We start from the raw sequence: 21,046 nt of genomic DNA on the forward strand, positions 1-21,046 counted from the left end.
TGTGGCCCTTCGCTCTCTGTCTTTACTATGCGTCAGAACTGTCAATGCTTACTTAAGTTGGAGTGCAAAAATTAGAGGTTGTCTTTCTCTTTTGTGATCCGATCAAGTAACTGCAGAAAATATGAAACTGTCTCTTGTCAACCTCTGAGGCAGGATAGCACTGTTTTCCTGGGCCTTTCATTTAGCAGTCTTCTTTGGGTAAGTATTTAGAATCTTTTCGAATCTTGCTTAATTTTTATGTTCAAGGTACATTTGATGGTTGGTTTTAAACTTTTCTAAGGTCTGCTTCATCTGTAAAATTTCTGTATTTTGGGTTCTTTTTGCCTATTCTGATGAGCCAAATACTCTTGAATATTGAGTTCCCAAGTTTGGTCACCCTGCAACAACATCTCCATAATAAGTATAAAGTCACATCATTTATTTTTATTCATACCATTAATTCATCCATCTTGTTACAAATGTTGCGTGTATTCAGATAGAAAATGTTAAGCTTTGAAATTTTACACTTGTTACATATTATTGCCCTAATTTTTCTTGCACCCTTATATTTTCTGTCCTTTCCTGTCTCACCTTTTGATTATTGTTCACCTCATTACCCTGACCTCTGCTGTCACATTTATCATTTTTTTTCCACTTCCCATCCCTGCAACAGTTTTCTTTCCCCAGTACTGGTGCCAGTGCACCTAAACTGGAAGCAGGTTTTTCCCATATCAGTCCTTAAAACACACATTTACCCCTCTCATCTTATTTACCTGAAGCCAATTTGGAAATGGCTTAGGTAGTAATTCACAGTTACTACCTTCATGGCTCTGCTGTTTAATTTAGCCCCAAACTACTCTTAATTCTTCAGCAGAGCCTCTTTCCTGGCCTTACCTATATAAATCACAACAATTGGATATGTCCTATCCCATTTCAAGTTTCTCTCCAGCCCTAAGTAGATGTCGTGAACCCAGTCTCTGCATCCCTCTTTGGTAAAGAACTACTCTCCTAGAGAAGAAATTCTTCAACTTAGTTTTAAATGGGCAACCCTTATTTTGAAATAATGCTGTCAGATCTTAGACTCTCCTGAAAGGGGAAATAACCTCTGCATCTACTATGTCAAGCTCCCTAAGAATCTTTTAAATTTCAAATAAGGTCTCCTCTCGTTCTTTTAAATTTTGGTGTGTACAAGCCCAACTGTCTAACCTGTCTCCATAAGAAAATCCCTCCATACCTAGGATCAACCTTCTCTGGACTGCCTCCAATACCAGTATATCTTTCCTTAGGTAAGGAGAACAAAACTGTTCATTTGACTAGTGTATATTTTTATAGTACAGTTTTAGCAAAACCTCTCTAATGTTATGCTGTATTCTCTTTGAAATAAAGATTGACAATCCATTTACTTTCCTTATTACCTGCTAAACTTGAGTGCATTTTGTGATACATGTGCAAAGACCCCCATATCTCTCTCTGTGCTGCAGCTTTCAAAAGTCTTTCTCTATTTTAAATCATAATCTCTTTTTGTTTTTGCTTAAGTATTTTTCTTCATATTTAACTATGCTATGCCTTATTATTATTATTATTATTATTATTATTATTATTATTATTACAACAACGTTTTTCTTTTTTCCTGAACTTGAGTGGCAGCCTGTGCCATTATCTATAGTGGGAGTAAGAACTTCAGACCTATTGGACAAAGGCAATGGCTGAGGTCCCTCCAAAGCTATATTGTGGAGCCCCATTACTGGCCTGTTCACAGCTATATCTTCCTGTTCCTGACCATGGACCACATTTAATATAATTAACTAAGTAGTGTGACTGCCTCCTGCAACATGTCCAGGTTTCTCTCCCACTCCCTGATGTGTCAGTGTCCAAGGCTTGAACTCCAGCTCATCAACTCTGAAGTGACGTAATTCAAAGACTTGCTGTGGAGGTGGTCACAGTGGTGCCCACTGGCTTACACATTCTACAGCTGCAAAACATTGTCTGCCTAACCATCTTTATTTAATTAATTAAATTGGATATTAAATATATTAAGAAATGTTTTTAATTATGCTCTTTCTCTGCAGAAAAGTAATTAAACCACTTGGCCAATAAAAAGAGACACAAATTCTCACCAGTCATGTGCTTGTTTTCTGGTGACATCGCTTTTGTTTGAAGGAGCTCTTTGCCATTTTATCTCCCTGTACTGCCCTTCTCACACAGGTCCACTCTTCTCTTTATGGAGCTACTGTCCCTACTCTCTTTCGCTGTTTCAGAAGTTACAGACCTTGCTTTGTCACCCATTCCTTATGAATCTGTTGACTGTGTTTTTCGCTCTCTCTCACTCAGTCTCTCACACACACACACACACGCGTGCGCACACACACTCTTTTTCTCTCTCACTGACATCTTTATACTGATAACTGTCTGCATCTTCCTTTCTCTTATTCTATTAGCTGCTGGTCACGGTCTCTCAGTCCTCCTTCCTCCTGCTTCTGCCAAATATTATGGCCAGGCGTGCTGCAGAAACTTAAAAAAGGACATTCGTTAATCCAAATAAAGTCTTTTTCCCATCTTGCCCATGATGTCAATGTGCTGAATTCATCTCAAAGGTCTAAATAATCTGATGTTTCTGCATACCTGAAATCATCCAGTGGACCTCTTGTATCCCTTAGTCTGTTTTAATTTTCGGCATTGATGCTGCAACTCTGACATCCCATCTGGATGGGCTGAATGAGCAGATGGGATTTTGTAATGACTGTGGTGACACTGTGTTCCTTCCTATGTTTTCTGCCAGCAGACCTTCTGTTTCCATTTAATTGCTATCTCGATGTATAGCTGTACTCTGCAATCATCTAATACCTGCTGTACAGCTGAATAGTTGTTGTTTTCCCAGCTGCAAGCTTATATTTTTTCCCATTTTCATGTCCTGAATGTTTTGTTGATTTGTCTTTAGAGCTCATCATCCTAACACAACCTCTCCCACATTTACCATATCTGGCCACTGATCCATGTACTCTGCAGCGGTTTTTCCCATGCATATCTTATCTGTGTAACTGGTCTTATATTTTACTGCACTGTGGGACTTCCCTGGTTACCCTGGCTGACAAAGGTCCCCTACCTTCTATGGTCCCTTCCCCCAAGAATTAATTTGCAGTCTGATCGCCTCCGGTGTCCTTCTCTCTGTCTGCTGTGAAGTTTCTTTGGTCTTTTTGTATGTTGGAGCTTCTGTCTCAACTGTGGGCATTTGATGGACAATGTTTTTCTTTTCTTTGCCTGAGTTCATGGCTGCTTATGTTAAGAATAATAGAATACATGGATTGGTGAGCAAGAGTCTGACTGAGACCCTAAATGCTCAAGTCCTAGTTTCCTCTTGTTGTGCTATTCTTAGAGTAAAGATACAGCCAACTAACCCTCCCACCATAATCTATCCTGAGCATCCAGATGTATCCTCTCAACTATCTGTTTAATTACACCCACTCCAATGTCTGTGTGAATGTAGAACAATACAGTACAAGAATTGACCCTTCAGCCCACCACCAGGGATTTTGTATTTAATTATATTGCTCAGTGTATACAGCATTTATGGTGAAAGATATGGCTGCGCCAGTACACTTCAAACTTGGAATCATTGATGGTGTTTTGTGCTGTGTTCTTTTGGCCACACAGCCCAAAATCCTATTTCTGTCTTTGTGTCTCACCTGTTGAATTCATGAATATGTTCTAAGCCCTCTTCTGCGTGGTGACTTTTAGAATAATGTTGTATAACTTGTATTGCCACTTCATAATTTCTCAAAATATAGGTTTTGACTTTATGCATTCTAAAGCCCAGTTTCTCAATCTAGGACCTTATGCACTTAACCAGCTTGTGGACTGTTGGTCACTTTTAGGTTGTTATTGAGCAAGTTTGGACTTATGTTTTCATTCTTTACTACCAAGTCAATTAGATACAAAAAAAGCAGTGACTTCAGTACTGATCTATAGGACATCCCATTAATTACTTGCTTCCTTGCTGATCTAATTCCATAGATGACAAATATTCCACCGTGTCTATTTCAGTCATTTTTTAAAATTCACTTGAGAAACAGCTCACCTATCCTTTTACAATTTTGCACTACATGAAAAATTAGTCTGGTTGTTGAAATCTATGTGATCGCCCTATCCACAAAGTTTGTTATTGCTTCCAAAAACTGAGGACTCCTTTGAAAGTTTAGATTAAGGCACATTGTGTTCAATCTTGTAAGTGCTTGAGAATACCAATATGCTTTTCTTTTATTTATGTCACTGCTTTCTTCTCTCCTTGTGTCTTATTGTTTTGGTGCATTTCTTTCATCCTGCCTTTTTTATATTTTTGAGCTTAATTGCTCCTCTAATGAATTGTAGAATGTTAGCACATGCTTATTTGTCTCTGTCATTATGTAAAACTTGCAGAACAATAAGGACACAAATAATGAACCTTGTGTACTGAATTTCACGAAGACTTCATAACTTGTCTAATTTATTTTAAACAAATTTAGTCTTAAATGAGCAAGTATATAGTTTCAGGACAACTATTGAATAAAACCTCTAGCTGATGAAATCATTGTATTCCAGTTACTGAATGAACCTCATTTAAAAATAACTTTACTGAGCCAAGTTTGGAGGAAAAAATTATTTAAAATGTACATAAGGATCTGTAAGTCTCATATTTTTTGACCAAACAATACACATTCATCCCAAAAAAAAGTCTGTGCAATATTTCTTTTATTTTCCCTCCTGGCCGTGACCATATCACTAAGGAACTTCAGGCTTAGTAAGCCCAGTAGTGAGGGGCAACCTTCATGCTTAATGTCAGAGCAGGAGAATTGAATGCAACCTTTTAAACGTGAAAGCATAATTGCTAATCTACTGTACCACCCAGATTTTTTTTTAACTTTTGATTTTATATAGGATTAATAATCAGGTTTGCAACAATCAATGAACTCTCTAGTCAGGCCGTGATTTCACTTTTCTCTCCTAGGATATTTAATCATAATTTTTTAACAGAAAAGTGTTTTTTGTTGTTATGCTACAGAATTTAATTTATATTTTGTTGAGAACTGTATAATAAGAGGCACAACATAATGATATGTGGAGGTGTACAAAATTGACCTTTTTGCTTTAAGGGATTTGACTTGAATACAATTCAGCTTGATTATGTTAACTTATTCAGCCTCTGGTTACTATACAAATCAACTGATCTAATTTGAACTGTATCAGTCAATTTCTTTGGGAGTCTAATATGGAACTGTTTGTATTGAGCAAAATATTCATGTTACACCAGGATCATTGAATATTTTTCAAGGTGGTTGATGTTTGAAAATAGCCCAGTTGACCTAGTATATTTGAATTTCAGAAACCATTTGACAAGATTCTGTATGCTAAATTGATTTGTAAAAATTGAACTCTTCGGAATTAACATGCAGACTAACTAAGGAATTGGTTGCACCAGAAGACATAACAGCAGAAGGAGGCCATTCTGACCATTCAGACCATCAAGTCCACCAAGTCCACTCTGCCATTCAAAATGATAATGACTGTTCTGATAATCCTCAACTCCATTTTGCTGCTTTTTCCCAATCACCCTTGATCCCCTTGCTGATTAAAAATCTGACTGTCTCAGCTTTGAATATACTTAATGACCAAGCCTCTACATTTGCAGTAAAGCATTCCACAGATTCAGTATCACCTGAGAGAAGACATTGCTCCTCATTTCTGTATTTAATGTTTGACCCTCATTCTGATTTGAAGCCCACTGGTCGGAATCTCTCCCAGAAAGGGAAACATTTCTGCATGTATTCTATCAAGTCCCTAAGAATCTTGTATATTTCAATAAGGTCAGCTCTCAATCTTGCAAATTTCATTGAGTACAGGCCAAACCTACTCAACCATCTCTCAGAAGACAGCCTCTTCACACCTGACATCAGCCTAGTGAAACATACTTTGGATTTCCAGTATACCCTTCCTTAGGTAAAGGGCCCAAAACTGTTCATACTATTCAAGTTGTGGTCTGACAAGTGCCTTGTATTGTCAAACCTCAGTAATTTTATATTCCGTTCCCAATTAAATAAAGGCCAATATTCCATTTGCATTCCCTATTATGTACTGAACTTGGATGTTACGTTTTGTGATTCATCCTTTTAGGTGGTTCATGTGTTGTCCTTTCCATATATTAGTAATATGGATGTAGACATTGGGAGAATTGCCTGTAAGTTTGAAGATGACACAAAACTGTCTACTGGATATTAAAACCAGGGATGAGCAAAAGAGCTTTTAGTTACTCCAAATGCAATGGAAAAATAGGTCACTATCTGGCAATGGTAATTTTAATGCAGATAACATTAGATGCATGGTTCTGGGTTAACTTCAAGTAAGTATGTACTTTACAAGGTTCTGGATTAAATTTTGTCGAGTGGGAAAGAGACCAAAGTGTTAGGATAATAGAAAGTAGGAATAGCAGTAGGCCATTTGGCCCTTCAAGCCTCGTCCGCCATTCAATATGATCAGGGCTGACCGACGAAATTAGTACCATTGTTGCAGCTTTCTCCCCATACTATTTTATCCCTTTGGCAATAAGAGCTATATCTAATTTCTTGAAAATGTTTGTTGTGGCCTCAGCCACTTTCCACAGGCTTACCACTCCCTCAGGAAGAAATTTCTCCTCATCTGACTCCTAAAAGGGCTACCCCATATCATTAGATTGTGACCCCTGGTTCTGGGTTCCATGATAATCAGACGCATCTAGTCGCATTAAAGTTTCTGAGATCAACTGTCATTCTTCTAAACTCCAGTGAAGATAGTCCTAATCAATCCAGTCTTCCTCATATTATCAGTCCTCATATAACCATCCCAGGAATGAGTCTGGTTAATCTTCTTTGCACTCCTTCCACAGCCAGAACATCTTTCTTCAAATAAGGAGACCAAACTGCACACAATACTCCAGGTATGGTCTCAATAAGGCCTTGTACAATTGTAGTAAGACAACACCGTTGCTGTGCTTAAAAGTTGTCATTATGCAGGCCAATATACCATTTGCAATCTTCCCTGCCTGCTGCACCTGAATGCTTACTTTCAATGATTGATGTATGAAGACACCCAGGTTTCATTGCACCTTCCCCTTTTCTAATCTATTGACATTCAGATAGTCAACTCTCACAATTGCTATCAGACTGGATATATTCAGATTTATCCATATTATATTTCATCTGCCATGCATTTGACCACTCATTCAACTTGTTCATGACTGTTATTGTCCATGACATGCTAAAGATTCTTGATAGCTTAAAGCTTCAATTATCACTTTACGGTAAGTGGAGCCATTTTACTCAGTAAACTTTGTGGAAATTTGATTAAAATATTTAAAATAATACAAGACCAGATCATACAAAGATTGCAAGTTTAAAGATGGCATTTAAGCAAGCTGGATGGATCTGGACGAAGCAGATCTCCCAGAACACAAAAGAGAAATGCAATACTGCTCACGTGACTGAATGGAGCAAGGGCTGTGACCTAACCAGTTTGCCCTTGTCTCTCATTTTTACATATTCATAAAGGACATCCATTCAGAGAAGGTGCAAAAGTAGAGTGAAATAATTGAAATTCTGCTAGTGGTATGATAGAAATACTTTGAGGTTGAGAATCCAGCTCATTTTGTGGCAGAATTGGAAAATCTCCATGTTGAACTAATCTTATCCTCTGCTATCTCTGATCTACACATGTTTGAAATTACTAAATATAAAATGCAATCGTACTCATTTCCAAGAATGCACACTTGCTGTGAGCATAAAATTCTGGAATGAGTTGAGCAAGGGAACTCGTTCAGCATTATCAGCATGATAATGCTGAAAATGGAAAATAAATTTATGCTGGAAATGCTCAGCAGTTTTAACAGCATCTTTGGAGAGAAACAGGGCTAATATTTCAGGTCTGCTGAAAGGTTAATCCTGATTTTCTCTCTCTCCAGATGCTGCCAGAGCTTCTGAGTATTACAAGCAGGTTTTTGAAGCTAATTCTGTTTCATTTTAAAGGTTTATGATATTGACATTTCATAAAAGATGTAGAAGCCCATTTCCGTTCATGTAAAAATGTCAAGACATTGTGAAAAACACAATCAAAACCTGTGACTCCTGCCATCAAGAAGACAAAGGGCTGCAGACACATAGGAGCACCACCACCTGCAAGTTGCCCACATGCATTCCCTCACCAGAATCTGGAACAATTCCTGTCTCAGCACCTTTGGTATAGATGCATCACTAAAGGTAGCTCACTAGTACCTTCTCAGCTGCATTTAGGGATAGCTACAAACTCTGACCTTGCCAGTGACACCCACATCACATGGATGACGAAAGAAAAATTAGTGTTTAAAAAAAAAATCCCTTTTATGACAGTACTTTGAATAGACACCTTAAATTCTGGAATGCGATTACAAAATGACAACTACTTGAGATGTGTTTTCTTCCCACAAATTTATAGTAGGATTTTTTTTTTAACTGTAGTTCCTGTTTAGTGGTAATATATTTCTCTTCCTGTTGGATTCATGTACATGGGGAAATTGGGACCTAAACATTTTTTCTTATGCTAAGAACATAAGCAATAACAAGTAAAACAGGACATTGGCAATTAGGAGAAAACTTTACAAAATATTAATTTGGAAATAATGCTTGAGTAACAATGCAAAATAATATTTTCGAGGATATTGCAAATGGGGAAGTTATACACTTTAAGAGCAATAGAAAGGATTGGAATACTGGTGACCGAAGATCTAGGTAGTAAATAGAAAGTTAAGGCACAAGCAGAGCTGTTGAATGATATCGTATTTACAGATTTTGCAGTTTGTGGCACACTCAATGAATTGTTTGTGTCAACTCTGAGAGGAGAGCTAGACAAATCTCTATCGTTAGAAATGATGCACATGGATTGCAGCAGTTCAACAAGGCAGCTCGATACCAAATTCTCAAGGGCAATTAGCAATGGGACATTAATGGCTGGCATGCCAGTGACACCCACATCCCAGGAGAGAATAACAAAAACTGTAGTGTATGCAGAGGATAGTGAAGCTCTTTCATGGGATATTGATTACACCATAGAATCCTTAAAAAATTAAAACAAGAAGTTATGATGCTGTATTTGATATTTTTGGTACTCTTTAAACATTGGAGAAGTAGTTGAGCTTTGGATTGATGGCAAACGTAATTCTGATGTTAACAAAGATGAAGACATTAATCTAGTGGATCACTTCACACATCCATAATAGAAAATAAACTTTTGGGCATTTTATTCATACCAATGAATGTTTTAAAGTACATTCCGAGGTTAGAGGGAGTAACCAAGTAGGTTTAGAAGTGATAGACCGGGGCATACAAATATGCAGAAATTATCGATACACGAAGCTAAGTTAGTTTAGCAGGGTAATCCAGGTAGAAGGAATTCACTTGAATTTTCAGATGTTTGATATTATTCCTGATTTAAGTTTTAAGCAAGATATAGTAGGCTAGTAAAGATAGAGTTGTCTCAGTGTTTTGAAAACCAGCCTGGACACACATGAGGCAGATTGAATGTATTTTGCTTAGCACTAAAGAATGGTGTTTGCCATTCATTGTGCTTTTAGATACCCATAGGAATTTTGTGGGATTTTGCATGGCAATTTACAGTCACCTGGAGTCTGAAACAGCACGGCCCCCTTCTGCAAAGGATCTGGGACTTGTGAACAGAGCAAGCAACAGCATGTCTCTTCACTCCAGCAGATTGAAAGATGCAAATCAAGGCATGCACAGTCAAAACCAGAAAGTGTAAGTTTAGATAATTTAATGTTTAAACAAAAAAAGTCAAATAGAGAATTAAAGATTGATTGAAAGAAAGATAAGAATTAAGAAGCAAACATCTTTAAATCTCAAACAATAATTCAAATTTGAAGGAATAAGACTCCAGATTTTTGTTTCCAGTGGTAGTGAAATTGTTTGTTATTAATGAAGACTTAAAATGTTCAAATTAATTTATACTTAAATGGACAAGCCATAACTCTGGCACATCTGTAGCAAAGCTTATGGTGAAGCATGATAAATTGGACAACAACTGCAAGTCTGGACACTGAAAGTTGCTGTCCAATTTCACTCAACAATAGTAAGGGTTCGTAGTCTCATTGTTATTCCTACCACAAAATCCAAGCCAATGAAAAGTGCCTGCTTGATTTCTTTTACTATATCATAATGCACCCACTTATTATCCTTTTGGGGAACAATGGCCCAAAGTAGTGGAAGGAATCACTGGTTGATTATCAGCCCATTCGACTGCTTCATGAATGTATTTTGTGTGGCTAACAGGCTCAGGTGGGCATATGAACTTGGAGCTTTTGTTGAACCTGGAGAGGTAGGGTCACGACCATTGTGCTATATGGCCTCAGTTGGTCTTCCCATTACTCCTACTGCAAAATCCAAACAATGAAAAGAACTCAAGGGAAAATGTGACCAGAACCCTTACTATTTACAATATTAGGACAAGGTGTGAATTGCATGACATTTTTTAGCAGCACCTTGATTAGAAATAAGATAAGTATTATCTTTAGAGAGACTTAAATATGAGCTGATATAAGGCATGTTAATGTGAATAAATGTAATACTGCATCATGGCACAGGTAGCAGTCATTGTGCATAATATGAAAAAGTTTCTGTCGAAGACCACCCTAAAATGATTCACATGATTATTAATCAAATTAAGTACTAAATTGGTTAGTGTGAGGCAGTTATTCACAACCACAAACCAGACGCTGGTCTTCATTCAAATGACATTGGCTGCAAATCAGAGCATGTTAGTCTGAAAAGTAATGAGATCTATTCAGGACCATTTGACTAATTTAACTAACTGAAGTTATGTTTTGGCTGCCTTAACCCAAACATTATATTCAAAATGTCAATTGAGCCAATGACCAAGATTATTACTATGCCTTGGGGACAAAGTCCTGAAATATAGTTTGAATAATTGAACTTTGTTGAAGGTGCCTTTTGAAATAATGATAATTATGGATGAATTGGAAGTAAGCAAGCTATTCACTTTGGACAGTGAGCATGTGACACAAGGATACCTGAATAAAATTGAGAAGGATCAACAAGGGTAGACAGAGAATTTCTTTTCTTGATGGACAGAATGTGATGTGATGTGATGTTAACTGCAAATGTGTGATGATGTATTAGCAAAAAGTGTTCCTTGGATTTTTCTTTTTAGTACTCCTTTTAGACATTTAATATTCTTCCTTTAGATCTTTATACTCCATTCCACATCCAGGAAACATGTAGGTGGCTTGCTCCCAGGCTTCTGCCAATGCTGGCTTGATCTGGCTACCAGGATGCGAGTGATAGCAGCTTGCGGTGGCCTCTGTTTAACTTCCTGTAGGCATCAACCCTGATGGCATGACTGAGATTGGGAAATTACATGTTGGAATCATGGCTGCAGATACTCGTTTCCCCCCACCCAACTACTGATACTGCACTTATTGTTTTTGATGGTGATAGTTTTTTTTTCATTATAAGCTACTTTGGCCTTGATTTTGATTGTACAAATCATATAATCTTTGTACTTATTTGTAGGCATGTCTTTAACAATGGTAAAATGTACATGTTTGCACATAATCACTGATTTAACATTTACAAGTCAGTCAACAGAACTGAAAGTAGAAAATAATATTTTGAATAGAATAACCTTTTCAAGGGATTTTTATGCAGAATATCTTTTCAAAATTTGGATTTATTAGTTTTGCTGTTACATACAAAATGTAATGGGGTGACTGCAGGCAGCTGTAAATCAACTAAATCACTTTGTTTAAAATAAATTAGCTGTTAACAACTCAGATTGTTATTAAATCTTCAGCAGTCTAAAGAAATATTGTAATGGAGCCTAAATTGGATATTGTTACTTATTAAACTCTAGTTTTCACCTACATGCTGCGGATATATCCCTCTATAGTGATTTTTGTTCAAATCCAGAGTCCATCGTTGTCATAAGCAAAAATAATTTTTTTCACAGTTTAAAGCATGTGGTCTTAGGTGACAATAATATTATACTTTGAAAAGTGTTATTTAGATGGCAACTTATTATTAATTTGAAGAAAACATTTTTAAAACTTTTTTAAAATTTTCATTAATATTTTGGTTTCACCTATTTCAATTGATCTATTTTAATATTTATGTGCAATTAATGTTCATAGTCTTGAAACAGTTGCTAAGCCTAGCATTATTAGATTATTGAACCAACATACAGGGTTTGAATGGCAAAATTCACAAATGTTTCACTGATAAAATGAGTTCCCATATATGTAGCTTGGTTCAGAAAGTCAGCTCAGTTGATGTTGGTGGTGTTCATTCTCTGTCAGTTGCTAGTACAGAACCCCTAATTTCACATCTGCTTGGTTTTTGTAGCTCTTGGTTAATAATTTGTGAATAAGTTTTAGCATATGATTTGTCATGATTCCATAATGGAGGTATAATTTAAACTCAATGCCAGTTTATCCAACAGCTTGTAAAAGATTTCTGATGTGTTATAACTGTTCCTATAACTGTTTTATGCAGTAGGTGATGTTGGAGAGAAGCTGGACCAGATGGGAGATGCACCAATAAAAATAAGCACTGATATTGAGCAAGATGATTCTTCCAAAGAAGATGGGTTTGGAGCTGAGGTCATCAAAGTGTATATTTTTAAAGCTGAACCAGAAGATGATGTAGAAATAGGTAAATATTAAGGTTTAATAGTGTATGCAATTCAATTTTTTTTAATGAAGGTATACAAACTATTTCCTCTACTAATTTTACAATGAACCAAAGGTGAAACAAAAGCAGTGTGAAAACTTGACCTAATGCATTAAAAGGCTATTAGGCATATGAGCTAACAATAATTAGCCAAATTTTTATAACTATTTTAGCCAGAATGGTGTGAAAAAATAAGCTCCACTGTTTCTTTATTAGAAACATTCATACTTATGTCTGGATTCTTCCCTAATTTTAATGGACATCAGAACTGAAATCCAGAATGCATTTATTTTCCACGGCACTGACCAGTCTCTATCATATGACATCTCTGGATGCTATTCCATACTGTGGTGAATGGGAAGGCTGATTGAAAGTTCAGGCCTGCAATTCTATTACAAGTACCTAAATGATAACTGAAAGAACTGCAGATGCTGTAAATCAGAAACAAAAACAGAAATTGCTGGAAAAGCTCAGTAAGTCTTGCAGCATCTATGAAGAGAAATCAGACTTAACATTTTGGGTCTGGTGACCTTCCACAGAACTGATGGTAGCTCGGAAAATGTCAGCTTATATGCAAAAGATACGGTGAAAGGAATAAACAATAGGTGGGGATAGAGCCCAAAGAGAGTGAACAACAATTGGACAAACAAAGGAGTAAATAATGAATTGGATAAAAGGGTGAATAGTTCTTAATGGAGAAGGGCTTTTGCCCGAAACGTTGATGTTCCTGCTCCTCGGATGCTGCCTGACCTACTGTGTTTTTCCAGCACCACTCTGATATAAACTCTGGTTTCCAGCATCTGCAGTCCTCACTTTTGCCATTAGATACTACCTATTGTTAACCGCGATGTGTGATGTGTGGCATTGGGGGCTAGGACATGGGGAAAGTTCAAGCCCAAAAATTATCGATATTGAGTTCAGAGAGTTGCAGGATCCCCATGTGGAAAATGAGGTGGTGTTCTTCCAGCTTGTGCTCAGCTTCACTGGAACCCTGCAGCAAACCTGAGACAAAGATGTCGGCTAGGAAACCAGATGGTGTATTAAAGTGGCAGGCAAGGGTGTTTTCTGAAGCATTGACCCCATCTATACTTCATTTTCCCAATGTAGTAGAGACCAGATGTGAGCAGTGAATGCAGTAGACTGGATCCGAGTGGATGATCCACCTCGGCCACCTTCAGTAGACCCCAGCATTACAGATACCAATCTTCAACCAATTCGATTCACTCCACATGATATCCAGAAACAGTTGGAAGCACTGGATCCTGCAAAGGATAGGGTCCTGACCACATTCCGGCAATAATATTGAAGACTTGTGTTCCAGAATTTGCCGCTCGCTTGTCCAAGCTCTTCCAGTACAGTTACCACACTGGTATCTATCTGACAATGTGGAAAATTGCCAAAGTTTGACCTGTGCATGAAAAGCAGGACAAATCCAATCCGGCCAATTACCAACCCATCTGTCTACTCTCGATCACCAGTAAACCGATGGAAGGTGTCATCAACAGTGCTATCAAGCAGCATCTACTCAGCAATAACCTGCTCGGTGACACCCAGTTTGGGTTCTGCCAGACCTCAGTACAGCCTTGGTTCAAACCTGGACAAAAGAACTGAATTCCAGAGGTGAAGTGAGAGTGACATCAAGGCTGCATTCGACCAAATGTGGCATCACGGAGCCCTAGCAAAACTGGAATGAATGGGTATCGGGGGAAAATTCTCCAGTGATTAGAGTCATACCTGGCACAAAGGAAGATGGTTGTGGTTGTTAGAGGTCAGTCGTTGAGCTCCTCAGGGTAATGTCGTCGGCCCAACCATCTTCAGCTGCTTCATCAATGACCTTCCCTCCATCATAATGCCAGTATTAGGTTGTTCACCAATGATTGCACAATGTTCAGCACCGTTGCAAGTCCTCCGACACTGAGGCAGTCCGTATCCAAATGCAAAAACGTCTGGACAATATTAAGACTTGGGCTGGCCAGTGGCAAGTAACATTTGTGCCACACAAATGCCAGGCTATGACCATCACCAACAAGAGATAATCTAATCACTGCCCTTTGACATTCAGTGGTGTCACCACCACGATCAACATCCTGGTAGTTCTCATTGATCAAAAACTCAACTGGACACATCACATAGACGCAGTGGCTACAAGAGCAGGTCTGAGACTAGGAATACTGTGGCAAGTAACTCTCACCTCCTGACTTCCCAGAGCCTGTGCACGATTTACAAGGCACAAGTCAGGAGTGTGATGGAATACTTCCCACTTGCCTGGATAAGTATAGCCCCAATGACATTCGAAAAGATTGACATCATCCAGGGCAAAGCAGCTCACTTGTTTGGCACTGCATCCACTCCCTCAACCACCAATGTCAGGGCAGCACGGTGGCTCAGTGGTTAGTGTTGCTGCCTCACAGCACCAGGACCCGGTTCGATTCCAGACTTGGGGGAACTGTCTATGTGGAGTTTGTACATTCTCCCCGTGTTTGTGTGGGTTTCCTCCCACAATCCAAAGATGTGTGCAGGTTAGTTGAATTGTTCGTGCTAAATTGCCTGTAGTGTGCAGGAATGTGTAGGTTAGGTACATCAGTCAGGATAAACATAGGATAGGGAAAGATGGGTTATTCTTCAGACGGTCAGTGTGGACTTGTTGGGCTGAAGAGCCTGTTTCCACACTGTAGGATTTTTTTCTTCTTCTAGTTCAACACTCCGTAGCAGCAGTGTGTACTATCTACAAAATGCACTGCAGAAATTCACCTAAGATCCTCAGACAACACCTTCCAAACCCGCGACCACTTCCATCTAGAAGGGCAAGGGCAGCAGATATATGGAAACTGCACCTTCAAGTTCCCCTCCAAGTCACTCATCGTCCTGACTTGGAAAATAATCGCAGTTCCTTCATTGTTTCTGGATCAAAATCCTGGAATTCTGTCTTTAATGGCACTGTGGGTCACCCCATATCAGCTGGACTGCAGTGGTTCAAGAAGACAGCTCACTACTTTCTCAAGGACAACTCGGGGTGGGAAATAAATGCTGGCCAGCCAGCAATGCCCACATCTCACAAAATGAATAAATTTTAAAAAAGGACTAAATTACATGAAGTGCAGGTAAAGGGTTGCTTCACCTGGCAGGTATGTTTGGGGTCTTGGATACTGAGGAGGGAGTATGATAGAGTAAAGCAGCACCAATGATAATAGTGATATATCAGAGAAAGGGTTATGGGTGGGGGCTAGAAAAGGACTGCAATAGAAATGTTCCACCTACCCTATGAAGAGAGACAGGCATAACTTAGTCTTGGCTTCTGACAGTTGGGAAAGAATAAAGGGGGAAAGAATCACTGGGCACTACAGGGTATAAAACAATCCACAATGACTGGGGAACAATGGCAGTGCAGACCATCACTCAGGAGGGAGAAAAATATTGCTGTAGTTTTAGTTTCAGAATGTGGTTAGTGGAGCGGATTGGGCAGTCACAGTAGAACAGAGAAGCATTTCTGTTCCTGCCTGCTTTGGCTGCCTAATGTTCAGAGTAGACCAGTGTTAGATTTTCATTAAAGTCATAGTTGCACTATGGGAACCTGATTTAAATGTTAGAACAAACTGTTTGGTGTATCAACCAGGAAATAAACATGGCATACAACACCTTGCTGGCAATAAATAGGTTGATGGCTAGTTGACTTTGCATTATGCAATTTAAAATGTTTACCAACCTGTTTCAGAAAGCATAGATCAATTTTCTTACCCCACCCTATCACTTTGAGCATGGAAAGCTGTTTTCAGCCCAGAGATAATTCGAACAGGTACATCAACAATAACACTGAGACCTAGACTATTTGCACTCAACAGTGAGTGAATGATGCTTACACCTGCCCGGAGAACTTACACTGTGGTTTGCAGTTACCATTTGAAGGAGAACAGAATCCTGTGTGGGGAATCTGGAATCTCCGCGAACAAGGCCAGCAAAAGTGTTTCTCTTCAACCAATCGGATTCAAGAATTCTTAATGAGACCTGCAGGTAGTGCATGTTGGAATATTTAATTCCACGTAATATAGAGAAACTTTGATGATCCGCACGAGATGAGCGGGCACTATTTCGTCCAGATAATTGATTATTCAGTTAATTGATTCAATGCCTCTCTCCTGGGGCTCAGAGTTTTCTGAAGTTTCTTTTTTCCTTGCTCTGCCTGCAGTTCTCCCTCTCTCTGTCTTGGGGTTTGTTTCTGAGCAGACACACACTTTTGTGTAAGTGACCTGCAGCATTGCTCCCATCCTCGTCAGTTCAATGGGATTGACAAAACGAGCACTTGCTAAGTCCTCTCCCCGTTCAGGAGACTAGGCAGCAGCACACTGGCCCCCACCCCGTGCCTCATGCGCCCCCACCCTGCTCTCCGCCCCCCCCCATGCACCCCCACTTCCACCCCATGCGCAACCCTAACCCCACCCAACCCCACCTCCATCCGCACCCCCAACCCTGCACCCTGTCCGCCCCCACCCACATACCGCCCCTCCTGTCCGCACCACCGGCCCCCCGTCTGCGCCACCCACCCCCCGGCTGCCTGATTGGATACTAACAGTGAGACTGCTGCTGCTGCCTTTGGTGAGGGGGGGTGCTGTCTACAAATAACATGCGCACGCACACACACACAACTTTTTACTGCGACTTTTTGTCAAGTTCCACCTTTGCCCTGCACAGGACAATGTTGGAGAGGGGGTGGGGGAGGGGTTCAGGGTAAATGCCTGTGTAGAATTCCAGGGAAAATGTGGGGAGAGGGAGAAAGGATGAGCAGTCAGTCATTTGGAGACTCTGCATGGGCTCCTATCAACGCCTCGGACTGTTCTCAGCAGCATTTCAGTAAGCCGAATTCATTTTTAATCATTGTAAACAAAAGATGCGATCAGTGTTGGAAACACCACTTTGATGTAATGTTTCTATTGGGACCTTGTGATCTCATTCGGATAATTCAATATTCGGATAATTGATATTCAGATAATCGAGGTTCCTCTGTATGTACAGATGTGAACGGAAAAGAGATGAGAGGCAACAAAAATATATTTCAATTATTTTACATTCAAGGTTTTAATGTCTAACTTTATAAATAAAATAAGACTCCAAGTATGTAAAAGTGACTTGGAAAGATTGTAACTTGGGAAATTTTACACAAAACTCACATTTCAATGAGTTGGCTTTTCTCTGTCATGTTACATTGGTACATATTGAAGCTTCTTTCCCATCAATTGTTTGAATGCGTATTTATGAAACTGCAGGCAGTTCAGAGAAGGCATTGTTCCTGAATGCTGTTTTTTTTTTGAAGTGTGAACTTAGCATTTACTGAAATGAAATTTAAGCTGTCTTAGAGGAAATTTGTTCACATTTGAAATTCTGAACTAATTTGTACAGTCTACTTCCTAATAACGCCTTTCAGGCTTTTTGGTTCATCGCTTTTCATCTTAGTGCATTGTCGACAGCAGAATAATAATGTAAGTTGATTTGAGTTTTTCTTTAAAATCTGTTTTCTTATTTGAAGGTGAAACTGAAGTTATTACTGAGAGTGATTATCAGAATGGTCATACCATAGCTGGAGTACTTGAACAAGGAACTGTTGGTAGAATGCCTCGGGAAAAGATGGTTTATATGGCTGTCAAAGACCCAGCTCAGGAAGATGATATTAGTAAGAAATTTTATGTACAGTTTCTATTTGAGTGTTCATTCAAAAGCGAACTATAGTTTATTTAAAAATAATTAATTTAGCCATGTTACCTGGTAAATAACCCTCTGACTAGAGTTCAGATAAGTAACTAATTGTGGACTTAGTTTAGCCATCTTTCAGAAAGAAGTGATATTTGCTCTTTCTAAGTAATCTAATCTAATCTATGTGCAGTTATGGAAATCTAACATCCTAGGTCCTTTGTTCAACCTGAGACAATAGTGCTTACTGACTTGCTGTGTTCTTTTTAGAATTAGAAGAAAGGCCTCATGAACAAAGTGTGACTATACGTCAAAACAGAAATTAAAATAAGATGAGGGATTGTATAAAGTTTGAAAAATGTTTACATTTTAAATAGTTCTTTTAAAATGCAAGCCAAATGACTGTCTTGCTGTGTCAATTAACTTGTATTAAATTGAAAGTAATTATTTTTGAATGTGAAAGATGTTTTGATCAACACTTCTCAAAACTGTATAGTATAAGAGCTGCTTGGACTTGAAAGAAATTTCCAGATTCTATTTTGTGAGCCAGTTATACACATCCATAACATTTTTTGGCAGTTTGCAATGGTTTCTGTAACTTAATATGACACTGGGTTATTTGGCACTGCCTAGATGTTCAGTGGAGGTAAAATAAATTGAATAATGGAAATTCAGTGTTGGTGTTAGTATATGGAAAATGTAATGATATTTCTGATGGAGACCCTTCATCAGAACTGCAACATGACAGCTAACTTTAATGGATAGGCAACAATGAGGAAAGGCATTGAGAAAACACAGGCATTAGCTTAGACACTGTAAATGAGTTTAAAGGCCTGGAACTCATTTCAGAATGTTATGAAAAATTTTGACGTTTTGTGTGACATACAAATGCAATTTCAGTTAGTTATTCTTCAGCTACTCTTGTGTTTATATTCTTATTGCTATACTTGACCCTCTCTTTGTGTTGCCCCATCGTGATACAGGACTATGTTATCCACTGAAACCATATGTATTGAATGAGGGGTATTGTGTTTTGTAGTCTTTATGCTGAGTTTTGTTTGTATGTGGATCCTTTATTTTTCTTTTCAAAAAATAAACTTGCATCATAGCATATTTTTCAATTGAAGTATTATTGGTTATACCTGCACACTGAATTTGAAAGAGCAGCAAAACAAGATTGAATATTGAGGCATCAATGATAGGCAAAATAACTTGCATCTTTCAAAGGAAATTTTTGGCAATGTTATTCAACTTTATTGGGATAATTGTGTAACTGCATTATCTCCCAGAAAAGAATATATTTGTGATACATTTTTAAGTGTTTAACTAATGTTTGAAAATTGCTATGAATTATGCACTTCAGCATCTTGTTTTGAACTCCTACACTGGTGTTAAGTACTGAAATGTGTAGGGTTCTCCTTACAGACCTGACTGAAGTTATTTAATTGACTTCCAGTGCTCACCAATGTACTTTCTGTTGATAAATTAAACTGCTGATTTTAAAACTTCTTCATAAATTGCACTAATTGTACTAGATTTTAAAGGAACAATACATATTGGACTAAGTCTTCTCTCCATATCATCAAAATCTAAAATCTAAATATCTTAATTGCTGGGATAAACAGATTTTTGGTGTCTTAGGGAATCAAAGTATAGGGGAAGCTGGCAGGAAAGTGAAATTAAAATTCAAGGCTAGCTAGAATTGCAGTAAAAGGCTGAGCAGGCTTATCAAACCATAGGGTCTACTGCTGTTCTTGTGTTCCACCAACCCCTCATCACCTCTCTCGCCCCCTGACTCAACACACTCTCCTGCTGCTAATATATACTCCTTCAGCCCTTCCCATAACTTGATTGATTGCTTCCTCACTTGCTCACATGCTTAGTCTCAGACTTGAGACCATTAGCTTCCATGTTGAAAACATTTTAATTTCATGTGAAGTGGGGTGATGTCTTTTCTTGTCCTGACATTTTTGGCACTCCGTAGTCTTTCTCAGGGTTGGCTGCACTGACCCATTGATACTTCAGCCTGGATTGGAAACCCTTATTGAAAAAGCACAAATATTGTCAGAAAGCTCTGCAGCCAGTGGTAATGCACAAAATGTTGATGTTGACTGGAAGATGCTTCATCAATTAACTTTTTAAAACTGCAAAATGTTGAATCACTTTACACTAAAGTATTATTCATGTGTTATGCAGATTGTGCTGATATCGCTGATGAAGTTTACATGGAGGTTATTGTTGGAGATGAGGAGGCAACAACAGTCCATGAACCACCGATAGAGGATTCTGGCATTAACAAAGCCTTTGTACCTGTCGCATGGGCTGCTGCATATGGTAAGAAATCTGAGGCTTAGCATTTCCTTTCACGTGCAGTGAAGAGAAAGCAGAAAGACTATTCCACACAGTATAGAGGAATCTCGACTCTCCGAATATTGGATTATCCGGCAAGATTGCAAGATCCCAATGCTCGGCTAAACTATGTTATCCAACATTCGATTACCTGAAATTTGATTAACTGAATGGAACGTTGCCTGCCCATGTCCTTCAGATAATCAAGGTTCATCTGTAAATGGAAAATGGTAGATTACTTGAGATTACAATCCTTAAAAAATGGAAAAAATGGAAAAATAGCTAGAGACCAAAGATATAATAAT

General features: G+C 38.5%; 1 protein-coding gene across 2 annotated transcripts in view; it reads left to right on the top strand.

Annotated features, from left to right (window-relative positions):
* Positions 1-21,046, top strand: part of LOC122557157 (ZFX family zinc finger ZNF711) — a 58,024-nt gene that overhangs the window by 30,604 nt on the left and 6,374 nt on the right. For both annotated transcript variants that reach the window (XM_043704526.2, XM_043704527.2), the window contains 3 exons: positions 12,537-12,695; positions 18,232-18,375; positions 20,589-20,726. In XM_043704526.2, the coding sequence (XP_043560461.1) occupies positions 12,537-12,695; positions 18,232-18,375; positions 20,589-20,726 (441 nt within the window). The remainder of the gene's footprint in view (positions 1-12,536; positions 12,696-18,231; positions 18,376-20,588; positions 20,727-21,046) is intronic.

The sequence above is a fragment of the Chiloscyllium plagiosum genome, unplaced genomic scaffold (genome assembly GCF_037043375.1).
Source record: "Chiloscyllium plagiosum isolate Xiang-an unplaced genomic scaffold, Cpla_swu_hap1 HiC_scaffold_11, whole genome shotgun sequence".
In the NCBI taxonomy this organism is placed as follows: Eukaryota; Metazoa; Chordata; class Chondrichthyes; order Orectolobiformes; family Hemiscylliidae; genus Chiloscyllium; species Chiloscyllium plagiosum.